Genomic DNA, 14,995 nt, shown 5'->3' on the forward strand with positions numbered 1-14,995 from the left:
ACTTCAATTGAGATTCAGTTCAATTCAGAGGTTCAGTTGAGGCACAGCCTCTATATGACCTTCCTATCCTCCTTCATCCCAGTCACTAATGCTGTTTTCCTCTTCAAAACTTGATTGAACACTTTGTCTAGCTCTCCCTTTACTGGTATAAGTCCTTACATTGAAAATTGACACTAAACTATAAAGTCCATGCCCGCATCATATCACCTTCCTTGTAGATGTAACATAGCAGGGGCTGGTCCTTATCATTGTATCCTTGGTGCCTGACATAGGACTTTCAAGGGTGGGTACTTGATAAATATTGGGTTAATGAATAAATGAGTAGATGGACAGGTTAAACAAAGTAAGTGACTTTTAGAAGTTGTGTCAGTGTATGCTTAAAGCTCAAAATGAAGAGTGAATGCTAGGTATAACAAAGAGCTTAAAGAAAAAAAGCCATGTTGTGGGCTAAAGAAAAACCAAAAAAGGACTGTGGAGAGGACCATGGATAGCATAGTGATAACTGTTCTTCATCCTTTGTTTTCAAAGAGGACCAATGACATCCCAGAGTTCTGTCTTGACTTGTGCATGAATTGAATTTAAGTGAGGGAAAGTTGCACAAAGTCATCAGTCTCACTTTCTCTTCCAGAGCCATCAAAGTCCTGTGGCAAAAAAAAGTCAGGATGGATGATGGTGACCAGGGATGCACAGAATGATCTTGGCATCTTTGATATCTGACCAACCCTAGATACTCCACAGCACCTACTTTAGCCACCTTCATGGCCGTTGGAACAAATTGTTCTCACCTTCCCATTATGCCTGAGGGAAAAGTTTTCACATAGTGGGGAGATGCCCCATTACTCACCAAAAGATTAAAAGCCTGTTGGTTACCCTCATCCTGGTTTAGCCTGTCCTGAGAGACAGTTTTACGAGAGTGCGGCTGCTGTGCATGCTACAGATTCTTGGAATCACAGGTGAGAGTTGTGTGACAGGTGGACACCAAAGGTGCATACGCAGCCCTGAAAATGGCTCAGCAAGCTGTGACACCAGAGGTGCTAGTTCTCCCTTAGTACTCCACATACCCCAGTGCTAATGGAGGGTAGTGAGAAGGCACAACTATACTGTTATTTTGGCTTTTTTTTTTTTTGGATGGGGGGAAGGCAAGGTAATTGCCCAAGATCACACAGCTAGTCAGTGTGTGTCAAGTGTTTGAGGCCGGATTTTGAACTCAGGTCCTCCTGATTCCAGGGCTGGTGCTCTACTCTTTGAACCACCTAGCTGCCCCTTTTGCTTCTTTTTTTTTCTTTGTTAAAGAGAATGATCTTCAGGATGGGAAGGATTTAAAACAATATTACAGTAGAGGCTCAAGATAAGTAAAGAAATAGAAAGAGAAAATCTAGTTAATCTCAATAAGTCCAGGGTGGGATAAATTATATTTCAGCATAGTGAAATAATTGGAAGGTATAATTTTTGAAAAATTATAGAGAATGGGAGGGATACTGTAGCACTACAGGGGATAGATAATCTTGATTTTAATAAAAAAAGATGATACTATTTGTAGACTTCATGTCAATGAGCATGAATTCACTTTTCTAGTAACATTCTAGAATGAGGTATTGATGGAATATTTTGAAAAGAATTTTTAAAAGGAAGCAATGATCAATAAAAACCAGCATGGTTTCATCAAGAACAGGTTGTGCCATATTAATATTATTTCCTTCTTTGGCAGTTTGTTACATTGTAATAGGAGATGCTATAAACTTACTATACTTGGACTTCAGCAAAATATTTGACAAAGTCTCTTGCATTCTCCTTATGGACTTATGGAGAGTAGAAGGTTAGATAAAGCACAGTATAAATGTGTGCAAACCAGACTCAAAGTCATAAACTGATTAACATCAGCCTGGAGGAAATCCCCTCCAATAGAATACTCTCTATTGGAGTACCCAGAAACATAAATAGTTTGTAGCTCATCTGTCTTTGGCTGTTCTCAACATTTTTACTGATGTCTTAAATGAAGGCATGCTTATTTAATTTACAATTGGCCCTAAACTAGAAAGAGTAGCTAACACTGTGGGTTAGAGTTAGTATACAAAGAAAGATTTTTTAGCTTAGAATGATGGTCTAAATACAGTAAGTTGAAATCAAATAAGAATAAATATAAAGCTGTATACTTGGAATCAAGAAAATCAGTTATGTAAGTACAAGTTAGTGGAGTTGTGGTTAGAAAATAATTTTGGTGGAAAGAGTTGGAGAGTTCAGTGGAAAGCAAGGTCAATATGTATAAGCTGTGTCATTGTCCAAAAAGCTGAGTCAATATTAAGCTTTATTAAAAGTGGCATAGGGTCCAGATCAAGGAAGGTGATCTGTATTGTATTCTGTCCTGGTCAGTCTACATCTTGAATATTGTGTTCAGTTTTGGGTACCAAATTTTAGGGAGGACAGTGTTAAATTGGAATACTCCAGAGGAAGATACCCAGGATGGTGAGATTATCATTTTATTGGGAGAAGCACTGAAAGGAAGGAGGGATGTTTAGCTAAGAGCAAAGAAGACATAGGGAGAGGTATGATAAATGCCATTTAGTATTTATACGGCTGTGATGTGGAAAAGAGATTAGACTCATTCTTCCTAGATCTACAGGGTAGGACTAGTTCTAACAAATGGAAGCTGAAGAGATAGTTTAGACTCAAAAATTTTTCTTCTCAAAGTGAAATGGGCTGCCTTGGTAGGTGATGAAATTTTCTTTGACTAGAAGTACTCAAACAGAAATGACAGGTTGTTTGGAATGCCCTTTAGGAAAATGATCTTGCAGCTCTGAGATTCTATGATACTCCTAGTTTTCATCAGTTGATTGTTTTCTACTCTTTAATAGTCTACTCCTGAGACTCATGTCTCATCCCCATCTGCTCTTCTCAACAGCCATAAGAAGCAGATATAGTTGTAAATATCCTTAGAAAACTTAGGAAATTTGAACCTCACCATCCCCTTTTTCTCCTGTATCTTTTCATCCCATTCCCCCGCTTTCTCTTATTTATAAACATTGGCATGCTAAATGTGTGGCAGATATTTCTGTAGTCTACTGGGGCCTCCTGTCTATGAGATCTAGGGGCCTTTTTTTCTCAGCAAGAAAGGGACCTGTGTTTCTGCCAAAATCTCCCACTCCATTCACAAATCAAATACTGATTTTAGTAGCAATATGGAAAATTTTAGACTTTCCTTTGGCTAAAAACTCCCACTTAAGAAGGTAGGAACATGAACAGTTTGTGACTCATCTTTTTTATTTTAAGGAAAGGAATTTTGTACCATTGCATTCCTACTGACTATAAAGATCCTTGACTTTCCACCATCTGAAATCTTGATGGATCCCTGCTGCTCCTCTGCCAAAGCTCTTGAATGAAGCTGTCTGTAACCACTGCCTCTTTCCTCGCTTCTCTTTTCCAGGAGCCTCTTCACTTCTGCTCTGCTACACCAACCCTGATCTCCTCATTGCCAAATCCAATGACCTTTCATCCATCTTTGTTCTCCTTGGCCACTTTGTGACACTTTATGCAATTGTCCTTTGCCTTCTGCTGGACATGAAGGCTTCTTTTCCCTTCCCTGGTCCTATACAATCTGATTCTCGTACCTCTGTAACTACTCTTTCCTTATTTACTTTTCTCTTTTCTCTTGATCTTGATATAAGCTTCTGTTAGAGGCATTCTAATTTTCTCTCTCTACTCACTTCCTTGAAAGTTTTGTTGCTTCTTAACACTTCAGCTGCTGTTTCTGTGCAGATAGCTTCCCACCTTACACTTAACCTGTCACTTAAACCCGTACCTTTCTCTTTGCCTCAGTTTCCTTATTTATAAAATGAAGATAATGAAAGCACCTATCTCCTAGGTTTGTTATCAAAGAATTAAATCAAATGAAATGATATATGTACATATTAACATATATACACACACATATATAAAGCAATTGTAAACCTTAAAGTGTTATATACATATGATCTACATTTATTATTTTCTAAAGGTTATCAATCAATCAGTCATTTGCTTCAGTTAGTGCACCATGACACACTTGACCCTGTCATCCAATTCAGGGCAAAGGATTTGGGGCATTGGCATCTGTGAGGAATTTAAAATTCGAGGGTTCTCAAAACCTTGAGCATTTTTATTTCAAGTGCTTGCATTCCTTATTTCTTCCTGTCCCTAGTCTCTCTTCTTGCCCATGGATTAAGTTGAAAAATTGCCTTCCAACTCAGCTATTCCTGTCAACTCAGGTGCTTGTATTTCATCTATCTTTCCAGAATATAACCCTACACCTGAAGGCCATGGTTTAATGGAATGGCACTGATGAAAGCCCGAAATACTTTGCTCTGGCACTTCTAGTCTTCTGGTTCACTGAACTTCTTGAATCAGGAAGTCCTCCACAGATACTATGGCACCAATCTGCCCTATCTTTTTTTTTTTTTCAACAGTTTAAATAGTCCCATAGTTATAGACCCCAGCTCCTTGATCCAGTATGGGGATTGTTCTTTCCCCTACCCAGGAGTTTACCTAATCTTTGGAACATTATTGGCTTTGCCCTGAATTAGATATGACAGCTCTTCCTAGGCATCTGCTGAGGCCATCTTGCCTGACTAAAGAAAATTGGATTTAATGAGCAATATGGATACCCAATGATATACTACATTGCCCTACTTGCTGTTTGTACATAAATACCTTTTCTCCACCAAATAACATATACTAAGAAGTCTTTGTGTCAGGTACTTTGTACCCAGGTACCAAAAGAAACAATAGCAATGACAACCAAGAATGAGCTGGAATAGATTTATTTAATCTTTTTGCTACTGGCTGCTTTTGATGAGAGATTATGTACTGTTTATAATGGACATGTTCAGTCATGGGAAGCCAGTCTTCCTTACTGACTTGTCAGGGTACTCTTTCCTCTCCTGCTTGGCTTGAACTTTCTGCCATTAGGGCTCCTCCTTTGAGTTTTACTAAAAAAGCAGTTACATGTCCCATTAGCTGAATTTAATGAATAAACTAGCCAGTTGCCAAGACAAGTCACCTAGCATTTGTTAAGCATGTACTTTTAGTTTTATTCCCTTGATTCTATCATGGCCTGAGGATAGGAGAAAAAAATCTAACAATCCATTCTCATAAATGTATACTACAGAGTAGATTGGTAGAAAATCAGAGGAAGGAAAACTATCTAGGAGAATACAGGACTAAATAAGGTTGATAAAAAAATGAAGCAATTATGTGCAGAAGTCTCAGTCATGTTTTTGAAAAGCTAGAGAGATGATGATTAAGATTTTATTTTTTTGAAGGCTTGCCATTTTAACAATTGTTTTTGGGGGCTCCTAGCTTATTTCTCTTAGAGGTAATTAACCTTAAAAAGTTTTAATGTCACAGGGCTACTTGCAAGTGTATATATAACGTGTTACTTGTATTCAAGTATTTAAAAAAAAACACCCCAAAGAAAATGTTAATGAAATTTATCTTCAAAGAAGCATCCTCTCACAGTCAGAAGGGTCCTTAGAAATCATCCATTTTACTCTTGTCTTGAGCCAGTTTCCCTGGAGCTCACAGCTGCATTGCATCAGGAGAGGAAAGAAAGGTGGGGTCGTGGCCCACACATCCTGTCTGCTGAAGAAGATGCTTCTGGGGAAAAGGCTCCAAGGAAGTCAGTCTTGCCTTAACAGATGCTGTTCTTTGAATTTGTCCTGCTTCATCTTCTTTAGCTCAGTTTTCTGACATTTTAAGGCATCTTTTGCCTCAGTTCCAATCTCTGCTTCAAATTTTCCTCTTTGATTACTTCACCTCATTCTTCCTGCCCTCATGCTAAACCAAATTTCAATGAACCTTTTCTTTTTTCTTTTCTTTCTTTTCTACTTCAGCTCCTTGGTCTTATAGGGTTCTTTTGAATGACTCAGATGCCTGCAGGTGACATGAAATGAGTAAAGGGACAGGGGCGGTTTCAAAGCACCATCATCTTCTATCTTTTCTTTCCTCTAGACTTGTAGCTCTGCAGACATCACTTGTTGTGGGTTCAAGCTCCCATGGATTCAGGGACCTCTAAGAACTTGATAGCTATGGCCCCTCTTCTAGTGCTATGTAACTTTATTGGTTGAAGAGACACTTGATAGCCAATGCCCCAAGTCTGGATTCATCTTGCATAAAAGACACTGTGGGTGTGGGTGGGAGAGGGCACTCAGCTTCTCAACTAGAATTTCTTTGTTTTATTTGGAGTCAGGTGGCTGGCCCTACATAGCTCAGACATTAGCTGGTGGTTCAAGTACATCAGTTTCCATTCTGTCTGCGTTAAAACATCAGAATAATAATGGGAGGGTGGTCATGATGACATCAGCTTCAACCACAAGCCATGGATACAGGTCTTTCTTCTATTATCTCTCCTACCATTTCTGTCAGAGCAATACATTTGACTGTGTGTATGCATGTGTGTGTGTGTGTGTGTGTGTGTGTGTGTGTGTATCTCATTTGATTTAATTCTCACTATTATTTTCTTAAATAACATTTCTTGTTTTAGGTGAAAACCTTTTTAATGATGCCCTGAAAATTCTGTATAAACCACTAAATGCTATTGTAGTCTATCCCATATTCCTTTTTATAGAGACTGGCAGATTTACTTTGTGTATGAGGTTTTTAGGGTAAACTCTTAGTTTCTTAAATGTCATGAATTGTAGGTTAGGACATGCAAGGAAAAAATTATTCTCGAATGGAATTTATGCTTCTCAAAGTTTAACTCATTTCTTATTCTTTTCTTCCTAGTTAACACATTTATCCGTCATTTACTTCCTTGTCCTCATTTTTTTTCTTTTTGGTTTCCAACAGAGTGACACCCCTTTCCTCACAGAATTTGATGATTCATCACGGTCAGATGCAGGAGTATGTGCTGAAGCCCAAGTATTTTCCAGCTCAGAAAATGATTTCAGGAGAGCAGTCCACTGAAGGCTCATTGCCTCTACGAATGGGGCAGGATCATGTTGTATCACCTTTTCAGTGTGAGTACACTGCCAGCAATATTACAAAATGAGAGAATCAAGTTGTGGAAGGGTTTGATGGTGTGTAATGGCTGAGATGTGTCAGGCCAAAGTAAATGAAAAAGAAGTAAGAAAAAAATTCTGAAGTAAATTCTTTTCTTTAAGAAACATCAGAAATTTTACATGGTTTCCTATTCTAAGACAAAGCAGTTTCCTTGGAAGGCAGAAAATAATAACCCAACCTGACTCTCCTTTAATGATATATGACTATTTCTGTGTGATGTCTGCGTTTCTGAGAAATGCTTCTCAGTGTGGAACAGCTCTAGTGTTGGGTCTGGTTGTCTCTGAGATTAGCTTACATTGACAAAATAGCATCTTCAAGAAGATAGCCAAAACACATTCCTGGGTAAGGTCTAAAAATTCCTTGCATTACTCGGCAAGGTTTGCTTCAATTGAAAAATTTCCCTGCCTTTAATATGTTAATTATCAGCACATTTTTGGTAGATTGAGGAAATGGTGTGCAGTTTTACTCTGTATTTGCAAAGAACTATTGTCTCAGTGCCCAACATGGTGAATATCCTACGATGTGGGAAGCTCCAGGACAAGCGTTGGCTCAGAGGGTGGAGAATGTGATGATTTGTGGTTTTGGTATTACCAAGTGTCTGCTGGCAGGCAGTGCAGAAAATGTTCCTTCAGAAAAATGGTAGACCATTCAACCAGGAGAGCCTGAGGCCTACGTTCTAGTTCCAAAAACTTCCTGATCTGTCCCATTTTGACTGATTGCATGGACCATAAGTAGTGAAAGAGAATGTGAACCATGAGCTTGAAAGAAACTGTCTTTCATCACTGAGAAAAGCATGATTTGCAGAGATTTTCTTCTTACTACTATTTGGCTCTCAAGAACCTTTAATTCGTTTTGATTTCTAATTTTTTTAGAGGGAAGAAAGGAGTATTTTCTCATAGAAATAAAATTATTCTTCCCTTAATGTCTGGAAATTTAAAACAAGTTTTGTTGTTGAGTCGTTTCAGTCATGTCTGACTCTATGTGACCCCATTTGGGGTTTTCTTGGCAAATATACTAGAGTGGTTTGCCATTTCCTTCTTCAGCTCATTTTACATATGAGGAAACTGAGGCAAACGGGTAAGTGACTTGCCCAGGGTCACATTGCTAGTAAGTGTCTGAAGTCAGATTTGAACTCGGGTGTTCCTATCTGCAAGGCTGGTGCTCTATTTACTTTGCCACCTAGCAGCCCAGTTTAAAACTATAGCAACCAACATTTAGTTTGAGTGTCTGTGTTTTATCTTTTGAGAAAATTATTCTTGATAGCCTACCAGAAGGAGAGTCTGGTGGGATTTGAGTGAATGGGAAGGAAAAGAGAAGAGACTGGAAGTGATAGAAATAGAAAGAAGGCACTGGACTCTTAATATAGTCTGTCATCTTCCTCCAGGGGGGATTACTTTGAAATCATAACTTAAGGTAAATAGTCACCCAGTTTTTAAAGTCCCTGCCTAAAGGGAAGTAGTCAAAAAGTATTACCTAGTTAAGTGTTTACCAGCCTTTATCTATCCATGTGTGTTTGTTAAGCAAGTAAAACCTTTTTTTTAATGTAACCTGAAAAATAAAACTTAAAAGAGTTTTTAATTCCTACAGGCTTTCTATAAATTAACTTCTGAGAAATCTCTTAAATTACAATGTGGAATAATAATTCAACTACAGGTAACAAATACCCTTAAAAGACTGTAGAGTCACCAATGGGTTGTGAACAATTATGATTTCTAGAAATTCCCATATTTTTCACCTTTGTAAGTTAACTAGTGAATATATCTCAAAGTCTGCAGGATAAGAAAGTTTTAGGAACCCTGGATATGAAGAACTAGAAGGAATTATAGATAGCCATTAATGTCCAGTGTATGCCTGTAATCTTCCATTATGTGTTAAGTATAAAGAAATTGGCAAAGGATTCTGTGGCTTCCACCATGACAATACATTATTGCTAAAGAGTCTAATTAGAAAAGCACTTCAGGATACAATTATAAGAACAATTCACTAATAAAAATTTCGTATTTTATTGACCAAAGTGCTTTCTGTGCTATTTTGCCTTACTCAACAAATGAGATTTATTGGTGAAGGGAAGAGGGGAGCATGACGCTAGTTTAAAGAAAGCTTGGCAAGAGATCCAAGTCAGCAAAGTCATTTTATGGGCATTTAAGGATAAAAATGGAAGGAGGACTACAAAGAGAAGAAAAATGGAAAATACCTGTAAAGAATGCTGTAACAAGCTACTTTCACCACCAGGGCCTGTTGACCTACCACACTTTGGTCTAACATCATGGTCTCAGATGGGTATATAGAGGAAGCTAGGTCACATAATAGAGAGGATCCTGGACTGAGAATCAGGAACACCTAATTTCGACTTCTGCTTCAAATAGTTACTCACTTTATGGACCTAGGCACATCATTTAATCTTTCTTTGGGCTTGAGGTTCCTCATATGTAGAACAGATAAAAAAAATAGCACCCATTTGACAAGGTTTTTGTAAAGATCAAATGATGTAATATATGAAAAACACTGTGCACACCTTAAAGCATTGTATAAATTTTAGCTATTTTTATTATTGATAGTACTCAAAAGAATAGAAATAGAAAAAAGCATCTGATTTGGAGTTGTGTGTGTGTCTATGTGTGCACATATGTGTGTGTTCGTCCTTTGTTGCTGAAGAAGACCATGCCATCAGAGAAATAATGACATGACCTGCACTTGACTTTGTTTTGAGTGAGGGAAGGTGTGCAGGTCACCAGCCTCACTTCTCCTCCAGAGCCATCTGAATCCAGTGACCAGATATTTATCAGGATGACTGGAGATGACCCAGGATGAGGCAGTTGGGGTTAAGTGACTTGCCCAAGGTCACACAGCTAGTGAGTGTCAAGTGTCTAAGGTGAGATTTGAAGTCAGGTCCTCCTGACTCCTGCACTCACCTTGCTGCCCCTGTATGTACATATATATATGGATAGAGAAGGGCAGGGGTGGAGAGAGAGAGAGGGAGAGAGAGAGAAAGAGAGAGAAATTCTGTGCCAGAGGATTACACAATTGTGACAATGAGGGACTGATGAATTATTTGAAGAAGAGGAAGATAAAAAAGTTGTAGGAAGAAAATCTCAGACTACACACACATATACACATGCATATTATAACATATATATGCATATTATATGTGTATAGTCTGAGTTTTTTATAGCAACTAAGGAAACAATAACTACCAGCCTATATACCTATTGTACCTACTATACAAACTCTTTAAGGGACTTAACAACATACAAATCTTGGCCATGATCACTTAAGGTATTAGTACAGAATAGAGAGACTTTTATAAGTGATATTCAACAACGTACCACATCTTGGACATTTTGCAGATTGATTGAATGGTGTGTAGAGAATATGAGCTGACATTTTCTTTTTGTTGGCTGATTATAAAAAACTTGATTCAGTAGAGCAAAATGCCACCTTAAAGGTGCATGTGCAACAAGATATCTTCCATTCATGTCAAAATTATTCAAGATTTCTTGAAAGACATGACAGAAATAACCCTCTCCAATTATTCTCTGATAAAAAACATGAGGTGAAGCATAAAAGACTGAGACGTATTTCTGCCAAGGGTGTTTGCCCCTGGAATAAAAGCGATCCAATTTGAAGAGGGTCTCTGTTGATGATTAGTCATCCAGATGTTCTTGTTTGTGGCTGACACTGTGCTGATTATATCAAGCTCTGGAAAATTGCAAAACTTCTTGGAAGAGATCTGTAATTCTTTGAGAAAGTTTGGCTTGATCATTCATGCAGGAAAGACCAGGTGGATGAAAAATGTCTTTTACCCTAATCATGATATATGAGTGGAAAACTTGTGGAGTTTGTTTTTCAGTACATATATATATATATATATATATATATATATATATATATATATATATATATATATATATCTGGGATATATACACAGATGGACAACAAGTTGGCCCAGAGTTGAACAGGAGGATGAGAATAAGTTGGATTGCTTTAGAGAAATTACAAGTCTGTGTTAGTAGCCCCAATCTTTCCGTGGAAATAAAGACCCATCTTTTTAATTCTACAATTCTATTGGTGTTACATTATGCCAATGAGATATGAAATAAAATAGTCTCTGGAGAATTAAATTAAATGTGATGTAAAAGGCAATAGAGAGGAGCATAATGGGTATGAACAGGTTATGTAACTTGAAAAAGCTCTTGAGCTTTTATCAATGCCAAGACCAGCCTGGAATGTTGAAGAATGGGAATAGAAATGTCACCAAGGAGGCATGTGATAGGATGAGAAGATGAACTGGTCATGGAGATGAGAAGTTGACATTGAGTGTTCCACGAATTGAGTGTTCCACAATGTCAGGAGAAAACAAGGAAGGCCTCAGATTATTGGACGGGCTTTTTGTGGCAAATTTATAGGAGGACATAACCAAGAATCATACAGAAAAAGCATGTGTGGATGGGTTGTTAGTTTCATTATTGGAGAGAACTCTCAAATTGATGAGATTACAGATCCATTTGAGTATATTTCCTTGTTTCTATAACATTTTTCCTTTAGAGGCAGTGCCTTTCAAAGAACTGGAAACTAAATGTTTCCCATCACTTGGAGAATGACTGTATATGAATGCAATATAATGGTTGTTGTCCTTCGTCTTCGAAGAGGACCAAAATGACACCACCATGATAAAGTGAAATTTCAGTGTGTCTGATTGTGGCTGATCAGACCAACATGAATTCAGAATGCTCTACCACAGGTTGGGCACAGATAGTCCATGTGAATATTTGGGGTGGACATCCCAAATTTGCGTATCCTGCACTTACTTTGTGCTGTCTCAATTCTGCTTTGCTCAAAGAGCACAACACCCTTTCTGATGTGGGCATGCCATGCTGAGCAGTCCTGTGCCAATGTCTCCCATGTTGCACAGTCAAATCCAAAGTTCTTGAGAGAGACCTTGAGAGTATCCTTGTATTGTTTCTTCTGGTCACCATGTGATTGCTTGCCCTATGCGAGTTCTCCATAATACTGTTCAGTAAGAAATAGCAAAAGTGACATTTTTGGGAAGATTTGTATGAATTGATGCAGAGTGAAATGAGCAAAGCCAGGAGAACAATTTACGTAATAATAGCAACACTGTAAAAAAAAATATCATTGAAACTCTTAAGGCCTTTTATCAATGCAATGACCAGTCATATCTCAAGAGGACCTGTGACATAACATGATACCCCCATTTTAGGATAGGTGATCAACTCAAGACATAGAATGAGACATATGTTTTTGAACATTCCTGACGTGAAATTTGTTTTGCTTGGTTATGCATATTTGCTTTTGGGGGAGACAGGGAAAGAAAATAAAAGCTTATAACCCTTTTGCAAAGCTGACTCTGTTGTACTACAAGTATATACACATACTTTAGTACCTTCACATTATATACAACAATAATTTATTAAAACTGTCAAATAGGCCACAGGTATTGAGTATACAAAGATTATAACTGAACAGCCCCTTCCTTCAAGGATCTTACTTATATTCTATATTTCTTGGGTGCAGAAAAAAATGTTTCCTTCTTTTGATGTGTTTCTTTATTGATTTCTAGTTGTAGAATCATAGAAACTCAGTCCCAACACATGCCTGAAGTGGAAATCTTTTCTTCTGAATTCTTACCAAGAGTTTATCCACTTAAATACCTACTATCTAGAATGAATGCTCCATGATTTGCTCTGGGCATCTGAAGATGAAAAATAGCATTGGACCTGCCCTCTGGGAGTTTCATTCTAGGAGACAGAGGTACTTATACCTAGAATGGAGGAATCACTTCTAGTTTTGAGAATTTGGGATAGAAATATGGACAAACTAGCTTTTGAACTGTTTTTTTTTAATGATTCAATACTTAAAAAAAAGTCATTCTCACTTCCCAGTAATCCTTCCCACTTGCCCATAGAATCTTTTTTTGGAGACAAATACAGTTAATTTAAAAAAAAGATCAATACATTGACCATGACTCAAAATATATGCCCAGGTATTCCACATTTATTGTCCATCATCTTTTTGCTGACCAATAGAAGCATATTTTGCCTTCAGATAACCAACTCATAGTAGATAACTATTGAACAGAATACTGGTCTTCCTTTTTTGTTTTCTGTTATGCCATCTTAGTAATATAAAATTTCCTTCTGTTTCTTCTCAATTATCTCTGCCTCAGTTTATATGTCTTCCCGTTTTTCCAGATTCTTTATATTTGTCATTACTTGTTATACAATAATACTCTAATACATTCACCTACATTCAGCTGTTCCTCACTAAATGGGCACCGAATTTCGTTCAAGTTCTTTGCTATTACAAAAAGTGCTAATATAAATATATTTGTATCAATGGGAACTTTGTCATTGTATTTGACCTCATTTGAGTGTGTGCCTAGTGGTAGCATTACTGGGCCAGAGAGTTTCATTGTTCAATGATTTTTAAAGAATAATTTTAAGTTGTCTAAGCATTTTTTTTAAAGAGGATATCAATGACTAGAGATGGGGGACAGGGTGAGAGTCTATTCCAGGCACTGGCTGAGGTGTGTACAAATGCGTGGTGGAGAAAGAGGGAAAGAATTAATTGGGTATCAGTGGTTAGTCTAGTTGGGCTGGAGCATAGAGTACATGAAGGAGAAGATGATGATAGGGCACCATAGGTCAGTTGGAACCAGATTGTAAGGGTCTTGCAATGCCAGGCTAAAGACTTTATATTTTATTTGTTAATCATTGGGTTGGCAAGGTTCATAATCACCAGAGTGATATGATCATACTTAAGCATTAGGAAGATTACATTGGTAGTACTTTGAAGGATGGATTGGAAAGGGGAGCAACTAGGAGGTTATTAATGTGATCAGGCCATAGGTCAAGTTTTACAAAGATGTTATACACACAAAGAATATTAAAGATACATTTCAGAGTCCTGATATAGGTGATGCTTAAGCATTATATTCATTTCTCCTCCACAAAGTTTCACTTAACTTTGTAGCCCACTGAGTTTGTGTATATGGTTCATTAACAATTGCTTTCCTCCACACAGCTGCCAAATTGATTTAAATCGTAGTTCTGACCATTATTACTCCTCTTCTCAAGAAGTTTCAGTGGCTCCTTATTACTTAGGATAAAATACAGACTCTTCTGTTTGGCACATAAAACCCTTTATAGTAAGCCTCCAACCTCTTTTTCCAGACTGATTTCACATTACATCCTCTTACACATTCAGCATTCCAGCCAAACCGGCATTCTTTGTGTTCCCACCAGGCAGTATTCCAGCCTCTAAGCTATCCCCCACACTTGGAATCCTCTGCCTCATCACATTCTCCTTTGGAATGCTCTGCCTTCCTCCTGGGCTTAGCTCAGATGCTATATCCTATTCAAGACCTTTTCTGACTCCCCAGGTGTTAGTGTTTTTCCCCACCCTAAGTTGCTTCATATATCCTATATGGTAGGTCTTTGTGTATGTATATACATAAGTAAATACACACACGCCAATGTTAAATAGGTTTTGTGTTATACATATAGGTATAAATATGTACTTATATAAACTTATGTATGTATAGATTACATATATACACACATTTTATTTCTATCATTCATCTATCTCTCTATCCATCCATCCATCTGTCCATCTCTCTGTCTGTCTGCCTGTATGTCTATCTATCTGTCTGTCTTTTCTGACTACATGTTGTTCCCCTACATACTACTGTAGGTAAACTGTTTGAGGATAGGAATTATTTTTGTTATTATTTTTGGATACTTGGCGCCTAGCTCAATGCCTGGTACACAGTAAGTACTTTTTAATGCTGTTTGAATGAATGAATGATCAGTGAAGTGCTTAAATATTTGAATTTTATTTTTTCTTTAAAGAGATACATTTCTAGCTTTCAAGTAAATTGATGCAATGGCTGGATCCAGATGGAATGGACATTTCCAGTTCTCTAGAAAACATCTTAAGCAAT

The 14,995-nt window shown here is 37.6% G+C and overlaps 1 protein-coding gene across 3 annotated transcripts in view; it reads left to right on the plus strand.

Annotated features, from left to right (window-relative positions):
• LTBP1 (latent transforming growth factor beta binding protein 1) overlaps window positions 1-14,995 on the plus strand; it is a 477,680-nt gene that overhangs the window by 150,709 nt on the left and 311,976 nt on the right. For all 3 annotated transcript variants that reach the window (XM_072634139.1, XM_072634140.1, XM_072634141.1), the window contains exon 4: window positions 6,820-6,989. In XM_072634139.1, the coding sequence (XP_072490240.1) occupies window positions 6,820-6,989 (170 nt within the window). The remainder of the gene's footprint in view (window positions 1-6,819; window positions 6,990-14,995) is intronic.

The sequence above is a fragment of the Notamacropus eugenii genome, chromosome 1, assembly GCF_028372415.1.
Source record: "Notamacropus eugenii isolate mMacEug1 chromosome 1, mMacEug1.pri_v2, whole genome shotgun sequence".
Taxonomy (NCBI): Eukaryota; Metazoa; Chordata; class Mammalia; order Diprotodontia; family Macropodidae; genus Notamacropus; species Notamacropus eugenii.